Genomic DNA, 16,563 nt, shown 5'->3' with positions numbered 1-16,563 from the left:
TTTACCCCTAGCACCCCCATAGTGTTCAGTTCTGAGAACCCCCCCCCCCAAGATTCATAGCTACAAATCACAACTCAGGGCTATTTTGTAATGATTCTATAAGCTGTAATAGTGTGCCCTATGGAGTGGCCTTTCTGCTTATAGGCAATTACCCTTTCTTGGGGGCCCTCCAGCATATAGCCTATGTCTCCTTTATAAAAACTAAAGTCCATGCAGTTGACGTTCTTTTGGGGCTTTAACAGCTTAGGTGTGGGGCCTTACAGATTGTGTAGTGTCTGCAGGGACCCTCTACTTATTAATACTGTACCTGGGATGGGGCCTCCCTGCCTACAGCATGTGTCTCTCAGCTGTGCCCCCCCCTGCAGGCAGCCATACTCTTCTCAGGGGGAGATTTAGCAACATCTGAATGTCGAATGTCGAATGTCTGGTAAATATCAAGTGCAAAAAACCTGGAAACACAAATGTAAAAATTTGCCCATCTCAAAGCTTGTGCGTTTCTGTAGAAGTCAATGGGAGTTGTCCTGGGCAAAGTCAGGCCATATTTTCAAACTTGAGTTTTTTGAATTTGTAAACTCAAAAAAATTCATGTTATTTGAGTTTTTTTATTTAAACGAGTTTTCCTTATTAATAAAAATAAATTGGGCCTTCCTATTTCATCCAAAGGCCTCTTAGCGGGGGCCCTCCTGCATATAGCATATGTAACCTCGGGGGTTCTCTTCTTCCATACACCAATGTTCCCATACTTTTTTAGGGTTAATATCATCAGGGGAGAATGTATACAGGAAGCAGACCCTACGGCTGCTGGTGGGGACCATTAGGGTGAAGACACATGGAGCTACTAGTAGCAGCTACTTGTCGTGGCTACTGATAATTGTCTCTACGTGTGTTTTAGCAGAGGCAATTCTCAGTATTGTCTATGGCAGGGGATTTTCTGGAGTTTAGTAGCCGTGACAAGTAGCTGCTACTAGTAGCTCAGTGTGTCGTCACCCTTATAGGGACTGGGGGTTTTGACTGGGGGAAACTGCTGCTACATTGTTTCAGTGGAACATGTAGTCAGGACCAGCAGTGCAAGGAATAGCATAGGAAAGACACGGACTATCCAGACCTCTGGTCCAGGCGTGGGTGCTATAAAGAGAGTTGGCACTGAAAACTGTATTTGGAAGTGTTTAGACACCTGGGATAAGGGCGATTGTGTACATTAGAACTCACACAGCAGCCTAGTGCAACCCTGCACACAAATACTTGTTGAAGTTACCCTTTAAAGATCGTCTTCCCTCTAAAAGGTTTTGCACAAGTCAGGTCTAGCACAGTCATAAAATATATGGAATTTTTACTGACCCAGCCAAGCAGAGCTTTATTGCTCTCACACAAGAAAGACACTAGCTATCTCCTACCCTTTCTACATGCAATGGCAAGCTGGAGGGATCCCTGGGGCCCCTCGGCTGGCCCTTATAGGTAGGAGGCACAGGAGACAGATGGTGCAGCCTAGTTTGATGGTGGCAGTAGAATAAACTGAAGCCAACAGATCAATATGGTCGCAGTAACTTTCAGTGTTACCCAGTGTGCCACTGTTATTGCAACTCCCAGCACCCATGATATTCACTGTCATAGATATTCCTGGGCACCCACATTCGACCCACCAGAGCCTACCCTCTGCCGGCTCCTGTTCCATCACCCACATCCTTCTCCATGCCCATCTATCAGGTATCAGGGGGCCCTTACCAAAAGCTGGACCTCAAAGGGGAGCCCAAATATGTCCGTATAGTTACAAGTTACACTCTATACCCATAGGCAATAAAAGGCCCTGGTGCAGTAACCTATAGCAACCAATCAGCTGTCTGCTTTTAAACAAGTGACCAGTAAATGCTTCAGACTAATTGGCTGTTATTGCTGAGGAGACCTGTTCCAAACATTCCACCTTTTATTACCATGAGTGCACAAATCCATATGCACCCCCCCCTTACCAAGCTGAGTTATAGCCTGGCGCCACCTAGTGTGAAAGACAAGCAATGCAAGTCACATTACATTACAGACAAGCTGCGGAACTTATAATGTTATAAAAAGCATTTATTGTTGATAAATGCTACTTTGAAGTATGGCTTCCAAGAAATACTATACTTTGTATGTTCCCAGCCACAAGGGATAATCATTCTGCTAGAGAAAGTTGGAGCATTACAGAAGGAAAAAGGTCCCAGGTTCTATTCTATCCATGCTAAACCACATAGATAACATTTTCCCCAAATCGTATATAACATTAAAGAAAAAAAAAAGCTTTACTGAAAATTAAAAAGGCATGTTAATAGGGTTACCACCTCTTTCTAAACCCTAAGGGCCAGGCAGGGGGCGGGATTAATTGTCATGGGCGTGGAATTAAGTGGATAAGTTGAGTATAGAGGGGAGAAAGGGGCAGATCAGAGGCGGCCTGGGGCCAAATTGACTAGATATTACATATTTACTGGCAAGTACATTGCTGGGTAAATTTGCAATACTGGCCTTGGCCTTGGCTAGTATTTTATCAGCTAGGCAAGTGAAATGCCGGGGAGGTAGCAACCCTCCATATTAATCAAAGAACGGCAATGAATCACTCACACATTCAATAATACCTTTATTAAGGGTTAATTTTGTGATCATGAAATTGCCTTGAGGGTATCACAGGATGAGCCATGTTTGGTCACTGTTAATATCCGTTACCGGCTCTCCCATGAGCCTCTCCTCCATACTTACTAAAAGATGGCACCTTAAGGGCTCATTTACTAGCAGAAGCACAATGCTCTGAGGGTACAAATACACAGTGCCATGTTTTTTTGCCATCATCTCAAATTCTGCCCCCTTAATAGTGTACACATCAGTAAATACTGCCCAGTTATATCTTGCACCATTTTGTTCTTGCTGATCAATTGACAGGAAGTAATATGTGTAACAGGAAGTAGTGTGTGGGAGTGATAGGCACAGCTCTCCGCTCTGTCCATTCATTGGCTGATGTAACCTAGCATGTTTGTGTGCCCTCGGTTTGTGTGTGAGCACAGTGCCTCATAAATGCCAGAGGTTGGACTTTAGTGCTTTTAATGGCAGTGGCCCAAAGGCTCAGTAACGTATAGGAAAGGCTTTATTTATATGAAACAGTGATTTACTCATGTTTTGTTTTGCTTACTCTATAAGCTGCTCAATTTCTGCCCTGCGCGGGTTCATAAACACATACAGTAATAGAGAGGAGCCTTGCGTGATTCAGTCTGCTTGATTCCTGGTAGCGTAAGGGGTTAAAGAGCAAATTTAAAAAGTTAAGATATATATATATATACACTATTTTTCCCATAATTCCTCTGAGCAGTTATCTGATACAAGATCAATCAGGAAATGCATCCAATAATAATAAATAAGTTGGCATCTCAGTTACTATCTCTTCTGCTTTATGGTCCCAATATAATATCATTAAATAGCTGGGATTGGCTGAACTTGCCTTCAGTAGTTGGGTGGTGGGACGAAGAGGGGCTTCTTGGAGGCACTGGTGGCTAGAGATAAGTAATACTCTGTGCAAGTTGAGTATGGGGGAGAGACGAGGGAGGTGGGGGAGAGTTTTTCTTGCCATGTCAGGTCAACCTTTTATCATGATGGTGGAATGTTTGGTGCAACTGGTTTGTTATCCATCAGACATGGTCATGGTGCCTACCAATGTTCTAGGTGTCAGTAAGCACCAAAGCCCTCTCTGCTATTACTAGATCTTAACAATGAGGGATCAAGTCCATTGCTGGATCGGTGGCCTCCAACTCTTCTTCATCTGCTGAGACTTTTTCTCCTTGGGATTTTGGCCGCAGTCTAGACGCTCTGGCAGCAAGATCTCTTCTGCTCAGTCACCAGGGTGATCGACTGGGTAGGAGAAGCCTCTTTGGACAGGTTTATCGTACTTGGCTGTTGAGTTTCCCCCTTGGACTTCAGAACTCTCATGTAGATATCTAGAGACGGAAGAGGGGAACGATGAATGGAATCTACTTCATTCCATAAGTAGCGCTATATAAATACAAATTGGTCATTTGTTTTGCACTTTGCACACTGCATAGGGCATTGTGAAAATTGCCACAGTCCTGTGGGGCTCCCTGTGGCCTAAGGCAGGTGGAAAGGACAAGGCTACTGACGCTGGTCTCTTCACTGACAGTCAGACTTTTCATCCAGTGAGCACTGTGGGCCGTGCTCTTGTGCCCCCCGGGGTGCCTTATGGCAGGCAGTAAGGATAGGGGCCGATGTGCCATATTTAGGTCCAGTGCCACCCTAGGCACTGGACCCAAATACACCCCATATGTCTTGGAAGTGACATCAATCCTACAATAAAACCTAACCCCCTACCCCTCACCTCACCAGATTTCCTAAGGAAGTCTGCAGTGGAGGCCTATTTTTTTAAATTATAAATCTAATATATATATATATATACAGACGTAGTAACGGCACTCACAGGAATTTTCACACTTGGAGACATCAGATGAAGTAAATGAGTGAGGTTTTATTCAGTCCGACGTTTCAGTTCCCACTGGAACTTTCATCAGGGACATATGCATATGTCCCTGATGAATATATATATGTATATATAGGAAGCCAAGAACTGTCCCCCAAAACCTGACGCCCTAGGCACAGGCCCTCGGCTGCCTATATATATAAATACGGCCCTGATGATATGGGCTTTGCCTACTACCACTCAGCACTTTGTGCCTCTGAATGCCTCCCCCCTGCCCCTCACTAATACCATACAGACAGTCACTGCCATATTATCAATGGAGCCGCAAGTCTGTGGCCTGTCTCTATTTATACAATGTCCCAAATAGTGTGCAAAGTACAAATTTAAAAATATGGCTGATTGTGTGGGGCATTGTAAATGAGCCCCTGTGTAAATTGTGACTCTAGAGAATATTCACAGCCGATTATTACAACCTTTTCGTAAGGGAAATTCCTAGCATTTTATTTGTATGACATCACAGTGATAAAACAGTGATAAAATGGCCCCAGCCATTGGGTAGCGGCCAACTCTATGTATCACGTTACTGATATAAAGTCATTTTATCACTCACTGCATCTGCACAGGCCCAGATGGAACAGCCTGCCCTGCTGTATTGCACTCACCTCGCAGGATAGATTCAAAGGCCAGTTCTACGTTGGTGGCATCTAAGGCTGACGTCTCTATAAAGAGCAGTCCGTTCCTCTCTGCCGGGAATGGAGGATAAGGGTCAGTGTTTAAGGAAGCAATTTCACATAAATTCAGTCACATGTAAATGACGTTTTATCTGAATAGAAAGTCAGTATTGTCCCATATCCGCCCTTATCTAATACGGCACTGAGAGTTTCATGTGTGGTTAATCCGGTAATTCTGGCAACCAGTGTCGCACTGGCCCACTAGGATACCAGGAAAACTCCCGGTGGGCCCAGGGGTCAGTGGGCCCTCCTGCTCCTTACCATTTGGCCTGTTTCATGGTCATTCCCTATTTCTGAATGGGAAGAAAAAGGAGAAAAAGATGGAGGAACAGATGCTAGCATGTAAATAAAAGAGACAGGGAGAATAAAGAGGTTGGGTGAGGAAAGGAGGGAAGTAGTTTGGAGAGTGGGCCTAGGGTCTAAGGTTTTCTGGTGGCCCCTGGGGTCCCAGTCCGACACTGCTGGCACCTAAACTGAACTACATCTCCCAAGATCCTTAGTTTGCCTCAGTGATGCAGGGATTGGTTCAGTAATATCTGCTCTGTATAATAGCATTCTAAGCAGCGACAGAAATAAAATAAAGCGGGATAGGTACCCGCATTGCTTGGGGAGGGGTGCCCTACTAGCAGGGATAGAGTGAGCCAGTGTCAGCCAGGAGAGTGGGATCGACTGGTCAAGAAGGGCAGTAATAGGGGTAATGGAGGGATTCGAGCAGAGAGTGAACAAGCCTTCTACCACCCATTACTTACAAGATATCATTCTAGCTTATTACCCCATGACAATGAAGCTGAAGTCATTGTGTTACCTGCATAGGCCTTGGCCTCCTCTGATGGCACCTCCTGGGCTTCATCCTTCAGGTCACACTTGTTCCCAACCAACATGACTACAATGCTGGCATCGGCATGGTCATAAAGCTCCTTCAGCCAACGGTCCACACTTTCATACGACTGATGCTTGGTGATATCATAGACCAAGAGAGCCCCAACTGCTCCCCTGTAATAACTAAGAGGAAACCCTGTATTAGAGAGAGCAGCCATGTTTGTCTTCAGTGAGGTCACCCTTCATAAGGGTGAATCACTTGGGAAGCGGCAATATGTTAGGTGCCCAATAGAGATTATAAATGCTAACCATAGACCCTGGGCGCTTCTCAAAATGGCAAAGGCCTGTTGTACAGGTGCCAAGTCCCCAGTAGCAGGGAGCTATGATTTATATTAGATGCCTCATTGGCCTCGCTTATATCTGCAATGATTGATAGCTGCCATGATTGATAGCTGATGTTTATCTTACGGCCCACGCCCATATTGAACACTCCTTACAACTGCCAATGGACCGTAAGCTTAGGTTGAAAGGAAAGTCAGTTTGCGTAACGGAGGCCTAATATTTCCTGAGGCGTGGCCGCTGAATAAAGACTGTGGAAGGGTAAGGCCACATTCCACTCATAACTGACCTCAATTGTTTTATATAAACACAGCCAACCCCAAGCAAACTCTCTTCTTACAGTCAGTTTAATGATCTTTCAGGTGATCCATAAGGACAAAAGGAAGATGAACACCACATTCTGATGGTAACCAGGCCACTCACCTACGCTCCCATGGCCAGAACATAATGTACCAACAGGAATGCCATTCAGTGGGGCTAGAGATTTGGAGAACTTATTTGCTGTCCAAGATATTCTTAGAACTATGGATATGGATATTCTAGGAATATCTTGGACAGCAAATAAGTTCTCCAAATCTCCAGCCCCATTGAGTGATATTCCTCTTCCTGAGCTTCATCAGGTTCTAGCCAGGGAAGTGTAGGTGGGTGGGGATACAGGGTTCTGGCCTTCTTTGCTGTCTAAGATATTAGAAATATGGCTGACAATGTCTTATATATATATATATATATATATATATACTGTACTTAACCTAGTTTTGGGATAAAGGTTACAAATGAGCCGAAGGTTGCATCTCAAAGTAGGGCTTGAATCAAATCCAAAAACAATGCTTTAGGGACTACAAAGTGACAGGAGCATTCTTAAGGTGGCCATACAGGGGATGATTGTATCAGCCCATGTAGGGGCAGCAACGACTGGCATGCCCGACATCTGGCCTGAAATCGGGCCGATATCGATCGGGCAGGTTAAAAAATGTAGTCGGATTGGGGACCACATTGGCTCATTGGTGCAGTCCCCAAAGCGACTGTGCCCATTGCCGTCATTATAATTCAATCGTTTGGCCCCAGGGAGAAGATTCGGAAGATCTTAAAGTGTATGGCCACCTTTAGATCCCATTCAGTAGTCCAGAGCAATCATTCAGTGGCTAGGAATGTTAATACTGCTGAGGGCAGTGGGCAACCAACAATGTACTAAAGGTAGAACAGCTACAGAGGGTCCATTCGTTGCCGGGGTCCTGAAACCAATTAGTATTGCTCTTTATGGTACAGTGGACACCAAATGTTACAATGTAGGGGAAACTGCCCCACTCTGCCTTTTATCTCCATATAGGGTCAACATAGTCCATGAACTGGGCAACTTTCCATTACTGGGCCTTCTCATCCTCAAGGGGGATACTCCTGTGCTCCTGGCTCGCATCAGTTATCAAATATCTGGTTTAGGGTACTGGCCTAGAGTACATGGTGGCCATGAAACAGCATAACCCCCTTTACCCTGAGAACCTAGAAAGGGCAAGGGGACACCTTGTCACTTGCTCTATGGAGCACCCATTACTCTCCTATGTTCCTCCTTATATATGGTAACAGGCAGAGTTTGCACCACTTCAGTAACCTATGTGGTGAAGCCATGTAACCAGATGGAATATGTTCTCCCATATATACATACGCAGAGGTAATAGCTCTGTAGCGTTCCAAGCCAGCGGTGTCCCAGATCTGCGATTTCACCAGGTGCCCATCTATCGTTAGCGTGCGGGTGGAGAACTCCACTCCAATGGTGGTGCGGCTGTCGTGGTTGAACTCGTTCCTCGTAAACCTGGAGAGGAGGTTGGTTTTGCCCACCCCGGACTCTCCAATCAGAACCACTGTCAATCAGAACAGCAAAGAGGGTCAATGAGTTTCAAAATGGCACCTCCTGGGCCTCATCCTTCAGGTCACACTTGTGTCTTTTGGTCACGGTAATAAACACCCTAATTAGAGCTAGAGAGGTATCTTTTTAGGTAATGTAATAATGCAAACGGATCCAGGAATAATAGTAGATAGCACTCAGTGTCAGATAGCAGCTGTAAAGCTAACATGTATGGAACAGTCTCTATAAGAACATATCACATAAAGCAGCTCATATGTAAAACCCTGCTTCATCTATAAATAAACCATTTTGATAAAACTATACTTTTTAATTAGTATGTGCCATGGGGTAATCCTAAATAGGAAACTGCCATTTTAGGTACTAAGGGCCGCCCCCTGGGATCATAGGAGTCACAGTGCACACAAACAAGCCAAGGCACACATACATGCTAGGCCCCATCAGCCAATGAATGGACAGAGTTCTGCCTTTTGCTCCCACACTACTTCCTGTTACAGTTAGAGCTGCATCACTTCCTGTCAGCTGATCTCTGAGGGAGCACACAGCCCATCACTAAATGATTGCTCAAGGGAAAGGATGTAAATATATATATTTATATATATTATCAACATTATCAACATATTATCAACATATACAAATATTAAAAAGGGTCATATGAAAATGTATCTGGTACAGTGATGCATTAGGCATCATGAGATTGGAGGAAAGGAGATTTCACCATCAGCACAGGAAAGAGGGCAGTCAGGTTATGGAATTTCCTACCAACAGAGCCCAATAATGAGTGATTCACTGGGGTTTAAAATGCACAGTAAGGCTTTCTAGCATGGAGGTGGTGTATAATTAGCCAGCAGAATACAGGGTTGGGTTGTGTAATAAACCTTTTAGTTCTGGGTGCTGAGAGTCCCTTTATTGCACGGCTACATCATGTGATTAAATATGACAGCCAGTAATTCAGGTCGTAGGATACAGAATTAGCATTATGACTAGAATTATATGCTCGATCCTTGGGAGACACCCCAGGGATAATCCCAGTGATCACCTAACATGACGCCTCACTGGGGCGTGCACTGCCCCTTTAATCTAACTACAGACACTTTATCATCAGTTTTGAGTCAGTATCTTATTGGCTAGTGTATAGGGCCACAACTATGGGTTTTCTGGCCAACAGACCATCTGTTGCTTGGGAAGATCAGAAAGAACCCATGGGTCATTAGTGCTGCTCTTATCACTGCTAACACTGGTCAGGGCTGCTTTATGGTACCAGTAGGCCCTGGGCAACATGTAATTGGTGGGCCCCCATTGGCCCAGGAAATTGGTGATAGAATAACCCCCAAGCACCTACAGTTCAATATAGTAAGACAGGCAGTAAAGAAATAGACATGGTCCCTAGCTGAAGTAGACATGGTCCCTAGCTGAAGTAGACATGGTCCCTAGCTGAAGTAGGCATGGTCCCTAGCTGAAGTAGACATGGTCCCTAGCTGAAGTAGACATGGTCCCTAGCTGAAGTAGACATGGTCCCTAGCTGAAGTAGACATGGTCCCTAGCTGAAGTAGACATGGTCCCTAGCTGAAGTAGACATGGTCACTAGCTGATGTAGACATGGTCCCTAGCTGAAGTAGACATGGTCCCTAGCTGAAGCAGGCATGGTCCCTAGCTGAAGTAGACATGGTCCCTAGCTGAAGCAGGCATGGTCCCTAGCTGAAGTAGACATGGTCCCTAGCTGATGTAGACATGGTCCCTAGCTGAAGTAGACATGGTCCCTAGCTGAAGTAGACATGGTCCCTAGCTGATGTAGACATGGTCCCTAGCTGAAGTAGACATGGTCCCTAGCTGAAGTAGACATGGTCCCTAGCTGATGTAGACATGGTCCCTAGCTGAAGTAGACATGGTCCCTAGCTGATGTAGACATGGTCCCTAGCTGAAGTAGACATGGTCCCTAGCTGAAGTAGACATGGTCCCTAGCTGATGTAGACATGGTCCCTAGCTGAAGTAGACATGGTCACTAGCTGAAGTAGGCATGGTCCCTAGCTGAAGTAGACATGGTCCCTAGCTGAAGTAGACATGGTCCCTAGCTGAAGTAGACATGGTCCCTAGCTGAAGTAGACATGGTCCCTAGCTGAAGTAGGCATGGTCCCTAGCTGAAGTAGACATGGTCCCTAGCTGAAGTAGACATGGTCCCTAGCTGATGTAGACATGGTCCCTAGCTGAAGTAGACATGGTCCCTAGCTGATGTAGACATGGTCCCTAGCTGAAGTAGACATGGTCACTAGCTGAAGTAGGCATGGTCCCTAGCTGAAGTAGACATGGTCCCTAGCTGAAGTAGACATGGTCCCTAGCTGAAGTAGACATGGTCCCTAGCTGATGTAGACATGGTCCCTAGCTGAAGTAGACATGGTCACTAGCTGAAGTAGGCATGGTCCCTAGCTGAAGTAGACATGGTCCCTAGCTGAAGTAGACATGGTCCCTAGCTGAAGTAGACATGGTCCCTAGCTGAAGTAGACATGGTCCCTAGCTGAAGTAGACATGGTCCCTAGCTGAAGTAGACATGGTCCCTAGCTGATGTAGACATGGTCCCTAGCTGAAGTAGACATGGTCCCTAGCTGAAGTAGACATGGTCCCTAGCTGAAGTAGACATGGTCCCTAGCTGAAGTAGACATGGTCCCTAGCTGAAGTAGACATGGTCCCTAGCTGAAGTAGACATGGTCACTAGCTGAAGTAGACATGGTCCCTAGCTGAAGTAGACATGGTCCCTAGCTGAAGTAGACATGGTCCCTAGCTGAAGTAGACATGGTCACTAGCTGAAGTAGACATGGTCCCTAGCTGAAGTAGACATGGTCCCTAGCTGAAGTAGACATGGTCCCTAGCTGAAGTAGACATGGTCCCTAGCTGAAGTAGACATGGTCCCTAGCTGAAGTAGACATGGTCACTAGCTGAAGTAGACATGGTCACTAGCTGAAGTAGGCATGGTCACTAGCTGAAGTAGGCATGGTCACTAGCTGAAGTAGGCATGGTCACTAGCTGTGCCGCCCTGATCCAACAGCCCTGGGAGCGGAAAAATCACAAAATGGTGATGCAGTCAGGCTGGTGCCCCAACTAAAATGAGTTGGTCACTAATATCCAAATAGGATTATTATACCCTACAGGGATATAGGGATATGGTGATATGGTGGGGGGGGGGGGGGGGGGGGGCTGGATAATGGGTATTACTAATATCCAGTCTGTTATCAGTCAAGCAATAGCTAGTAATTGCTCCTGTCCTTCCACCCAAACTGTACCCAGTTCAGCTCGTTCCACTCAGTTCCACCCCATTCCACCCGATTTCAGCAATGTACAACCTCCCCCATTACTGCAGTATCAAAAGTCCTGCCTAACCGCAACTAAAATTCAAGTATTAAGATTCAAATAAATGAAAATAGCCATACTGTAGAGCTCTTCCAGTTGATGAGAATGAGGGGTCTGCCATCTTATAAAGGATACTTCTGCTGAAAGTTATCCCAGATTAACGGTGTGTTAGTGAACCCCCTAACCCGGTGGGCCCTGGGTGAATCCCCCCATTAAAACAGCCCTGATGTTGGTGAGACCACCCTACCCACCCTTCAGGCTGGACTTCCTGTATATATCTAGGGGGGCAAATAAACATTTCCCCCAATCTTTTCTTAGCCATCCTTGAGGCTGAACCCACCCCCAGCCATTGCTCAAAGCCCCTAGTTTGGAAAATTCTGAGGAAGGAGTATTCAAAGACAACTTGCAGTTGGTCATTAGTCTGCATTTGCTTTGGTTTCTAAATTCCTAAACCAGCTTTTTGCCTGTTGCGGCCTGAAACGTTGCTTGTACTATCCAAGATACAGCCATATCTTGGACTTGGATATATACAGTATATACAGTATATATACAGTATATATATATACTAGGACTTTATACTGCCATACTAACCCAAGTCACCAGGCAGTGTTTGGACTGGCAGACAGAACGAGTAACAGGAGAGGGTCTGGTTGCTAGTGTCCCTGAACCTAGAAACCAGATAGCTCTGCAGATGCCAGTTCAACCCCATGGCTTCCCTATTGGATAGTATTGCAGTGTGCAGGAGTGCTGCAGTCACTGTGCCTTGGCTAGGAAGGGTTTATGTGCAAACACTGGTTCTGATAATATGTATTTACACACTCGCTGCTTGCTGGGGGGAAAGGTCAGGGCTCTGGGGCTTTTATCGTGCGTCCCCGTAGCAATGTCCCACTGGGCGACTACCCAGCAGATATGAAACAATGGAAGATATGTGACCTGGACCGAACTTTTGGGAAAAAGAACTACGGTTGGTGCAACCAAAGGGGGCAGAACCGACTGGCACAGGCCCCAGAGCAGGCAGCATGAGAAATACACTTCTACAAGGAAATCTGCATCTTTCAGAACACATAAAGGGTAGTTTCCCCTTGGCAATATGATTTCTGGTTGCCGGGGTCACTGACCCTAGAAGCCATTTTCATGTGCAGGTTGGAAGGTTGCTGTACTGTCGCTTTAAGCTGAAACCTCATCTGGTAGGCATGAGTGTTTGCCTGTGGCTTACCCACGGATAACTGCGCGGCACTGACGCCTCTTATTCCTCCTCTCACGGTAGTGATATCACAAGGGCCAGAAAGGTGCGGTGTGATATTTACTAAGAGCAAACACAGGAGCAGGGCTGATCCATCCCCATCTCCCCACATAATCCAGCAATAAAGAAACCGAGGATTTGTGCAGATGGAATTTACTATTTCTTATATAGCACCGACCTAATCCGCAGAGAGATGGTACATTGGTCCTTTGCCAGTGGAGCTTACAATCTAAGGTCCCTATCACATTCCCATCAGTCCCTGCCCCAGTGAGCTTACAATCTAAGGTCCCTATCACATTCCCATCAGTCCCTGCCCCAGTGGAGCTTACAATCTAAGGTCCCTATCACATTCCCATCAGTCCCTGCCCCAGTGGAGCTTACAATCTAAGGTCCCTATCACATTCCCATCAGTCCCTGCCCCAGTGGAGCTTACAATCTAAGGTCCCTATCACATTCCCATCAGCCCCTGCCCCAGTGGAGCTTACAATCTAAGGTCCCTATCACATTCCCATCAGTCCCTGCCCCAGTGAGCTTACAATCTAAGGTCCCTATCACATTCCCATCAGTCCCTGCCCCAGTGAGTTTACAATCTAAGGTCCCTATCCCATTCCCATCAGTCCCTGCCCCAGTGAGCTTACAATCTAAGGTCCCTATCCCATTCCCATCAGTCCCTGCCCCAGTGAGCTTACAATCTAAGGTCCCTATCACATTCCCATCAGCCCCTGCCCCAGTGAGCTTACAATCTAAGGTCCCTATCACATTCCCATCAGTCCCTGCCCCAGTGGAGCTTACAATCTAAGGCCCCTATCACATTCCCATCAGTCCCTGCCCCAGTGGAGCTTACAATCTAAGGCCCCTATCACATTCCCATCAGCCCCTGCCCCAGTGGAGCTTCCAATCTAAGGTCCCTATCCCATTCCCATCAGTCCCTGCCCCAGTGGAGCTTACAATCTAAGGCCCCTATCACATTCCCATCAGTCCCTGCCCCAGTGGAGCTTACAATCTAAGGCCCCTATCACATTCCCATCAGCCCCTGCCCCAGTGGAGCTTCCAATCTAAGGTCCCTATCCCATTCCCATCAGTCCCTGCCCCAGTGGAGCTTACAATCTAAGGTCCCTATCACATTCCCATCAGTCCCTGCCCCAGTGGAGCTTACAATCTAAGGTCCCTATCACATTCCCATCAGTCCCTGCCCCAGTGAGCTTACAATCTAAGGTCCCTATCACATTCCCATCAGCCCCTGCCCCAGTGAGCTTACAATCTAAGGTCCCTATCACATTCCCATCAGTCCCTGCCCCAGTGGAGCTTACAATCTAAGGCCCCTATCACATTCCCATCAGCCCCTGCCCCAGTGGAGCTTCCAATCTAAGGTCCCTATCCCATTCCCATCAGTCCCTGCCCCAGTGAGCTTACAATCTAAGGTCCCTATCACATTCCCATCAGCCCCTGCCCCAGTGAGCTTACAATCTAAGGTCCCTATCACATTCCCATCAGTCCCTGCCCGAGTGGAGGTTACAATCTAAGGTCCCTATCACATTCCCATCAGCCCCTGCCCCAGTGAGCTTACAATCTAAGGTCCCTATCACATTCCCATCAGTCCCTGCCCCAGTGGAGCTTACAATCTAATGTCCCTATCCCATTCCCATCAGTCCCTGCCCCAGTGGAGCTTACAATCTAAGGCCCCTATTACATTCACCCTGGGGTAAATAACTTCAGTTCTACGTTATGAAAGGGGAAGCAGTGATCTGACAATGTGAAAGGGGAAATTACCCACCATTATGGAAAATAATAGAGAGTTAGGACAGACAACCGTTTGTCACTATGTTTTTCTTTCTCCAAGAAAGGGTTGTAATACTGGTCCTGAGGTTTCCACCTACACTAGGGTGGGGTCTAGATCACAGCCTTGGGCCGCCTGATGGGCGAGACATCAATTACCTCTCTGAATTGACTCTAACCTTTCCAGAATTCTTATACACAGGGAGAGGAACCATGTACAGGTATTGGACCCCTTATCCGGAATCCCATTATCCAGAAAGTTCCGAATTACGGAAGGCCATCTCCCATTTTAATCAAATAATTCACATTTTTTTAAATGGTTTTCATTTTCTCTGTAATAATAAAACAGTACCTGTACTTGATCCCAACTAAGATATAATTACCCCTTATTGGGGGCAGAACAGCCCTATTGGGTTTATTTCATGGTTAAATGATTCCCTTTTCTCTGTAATAATAAAACAGTACCTGTACTTGATCCCAACTAAGATATAAATACCCCTTATTGGGGCAGAACAACCCTATTGGGTTTATTTCATGGTTAAATGATTCCCTTTTCTCTGTAATAATAAAACAGTACCTGTACTTGATCCCAACTAAGATATAATTACCCCTTATTGGGGGCAGAACAGTCCTATTGGGTTTATTTCATGGTTAAATGATTCCCTTTTCTCTGTAATAATAAAACAGTACCTGTACTTGATCCCAACTAAGATATAATTACCCCTTATTGGGGCAGAACAGCCCTATTGGGTTTATTTAATGGTTAAATGATTCCCTTTTCTCTGTAATAATAAAACAGTACCTGTACTTGATCCCAACTAAGATATAAATACCCCTTATTGGGGCAGAACAACCCTATTGGGTTTATTTCATGGTTAAATGATTCCCTTTTCTCTGTAATAATAAAACAGTACCTGTACTTGATCCCAACTAAGATATAATTACCCCTTATTGGGGCAGAACAGCCCTATTGGGTTTATTTAATGGTTAAATGATTCCCTTTTCTCTGTAATAATAAAACAGTACCTGTACTTGATCCCAACTAAGATATAATTACCCCTTATTGGGGCAGAACAGCCCTATTGGGTTTATTTAATGGTTAAATGATTCCCTTTTCTCTGTAATAATAAAACAGTACCTGTACTTGATCCCAACTAAGATATAATTACCCCTTATTGGGGCAGAACAGCCCTATTGGGTTTATTTCATGGTTAAATGATTCCCTTTTCTCTGTAATAATAAAACAGTACCTGTACTTGATCCCAACTAAGATATAATTACCCCTTATTGGGGGCAGAACAGCCCTATTGGGTTTATTTCATGGTTAAATGATTCCCTTTTCTCTGTAATAATAAAACAGTACCTGTACTGGATCCCAACTAAGATATAATTAATCTTTATATGAGCCAAAACTATCCTTTTGGGTTTAATTACTGTTTAAATCATTTTTTTTTGTAGACTTAAGGTAGAAGATCTGACTTACGGAAAGACCCCTTATCCGGAAAACCAGCATATAAATCCCCAGTCTAGCACATTCTACCTGTATATAATGGGTGCAGTGTGTATTTCAGAGTATTCCCTGGAGGGTGCTAAGCCTTAAAGTGCTGCATTAAGCAGGTGAGGCCACTTGTGCCCAAAGTAGTTGCTGTAAGTGGCTCAGAGAGAGCTGTGGGATTATAGGGGATAATACCCCTGCTCACCTACCTTTAAAGACAAAGTTAAACTCTTCTTCCTCAGAGCCCATGATTCCCTGTGCACATTGATCCCTGCTGCTCCCGTCTGTCTGTGCCCAGTGCCCCTCCTTGTTAATGGAAGTTGTACGCCGTGCCAGCTCCTAGTGCCCGCAATGTCTGCCCTGGCCGGTGTGTGAGGGGCCCCCTGGCATAGTGTGGGCACAGCCTGCAGAGGGCTAGACGCCGGTGTGGCAGTTGGAGAGAGGTGCAGGCTTGTGACTCAGTGGGCGTTTGCTTCCCTGCCTTGGCTAGGTGTCGCTTTTCAGGTTGGACAGGTA

At 45.7% G+C, this 16,563-nt stretch overlaps 1 protein-coding gene across 1 annotated transcript; it reads right to left on the bottom strand.

Moving 5' to 3' along the window:
- Positions 1-2,592: 2,592 nt before the first annotated feature.
- On the bottom strand, positions 2,593-16,483 carry rab25 (RAB25, member RAS oncogene family). Its single transcript, NM_001007902.1, has 5 exons — positions 16,257-16,483; positions 7,994-8,189; positions 5,981-6,177; positions 5,107-5,187; positions 2,593-3,950 (listed from the first exon to the last, which is right to left on the bottom strand). The coding sequence occupies exons 1-5, from the start codon at positions 16,294-16,296 to the stop codon at positions 3,814-3,816; spliced, it is 651 nt and encodes a 216-aa protein (NP_001007903.1). The 5' UTR covers positions 16,297-16,483; the 3' UTR covers positions 2,593-3,813.
- Positions 16,484-16,563: the final 80 nt, after the last annotated feature.

Source organism: Xenopus tropicalis, chromosome 8, assembly GCF_000004195.4.
Source record: "Xenopus tropicalis strain Nigerian chromosome 8, UCB_Xtro_10.0, whole genome shotgun sequence".
Classification (NCBI taxonomy): domain Eukaryota; kingdom Metazoa; phylum Chordata; class Amphibia; order Anura; family Pipidae; genus Xenopus; species Xenopus tropicalis.
The sequence above is the reverse complement of the archived record's forward strand: the minus strand, read 5'-3'. Positions and strand labels throughout refer to the sequence as shown.

What these genes read in the sequence shown, in the direction of transcription:
- rab25 (NM_001007902.1), bottom strand. Translation starts at nt 16,296, where the DNA reads ATGGGCTCTGAGGAAGAAGAGTTTAACTTTGTCTTTAAAG. An exon ending in TACAGAGCTATTACCTCTGC is followed by an intron (nt 6,178 to 7,993) that starts GTATGTATATAT and finishes GTTTCCTCTTAG; the next exon opens with TTATTACAGGGGAGCAGTTG. An exon ending in GGAGGCCAAGGCCTATGCAG is followed by an intron (nt 5,188 to 5,980) that starts GTAACACAATGA and finishes CATTCCCGGCAG; the next exon opens with AGAGGAACGGACTGCTCTTT.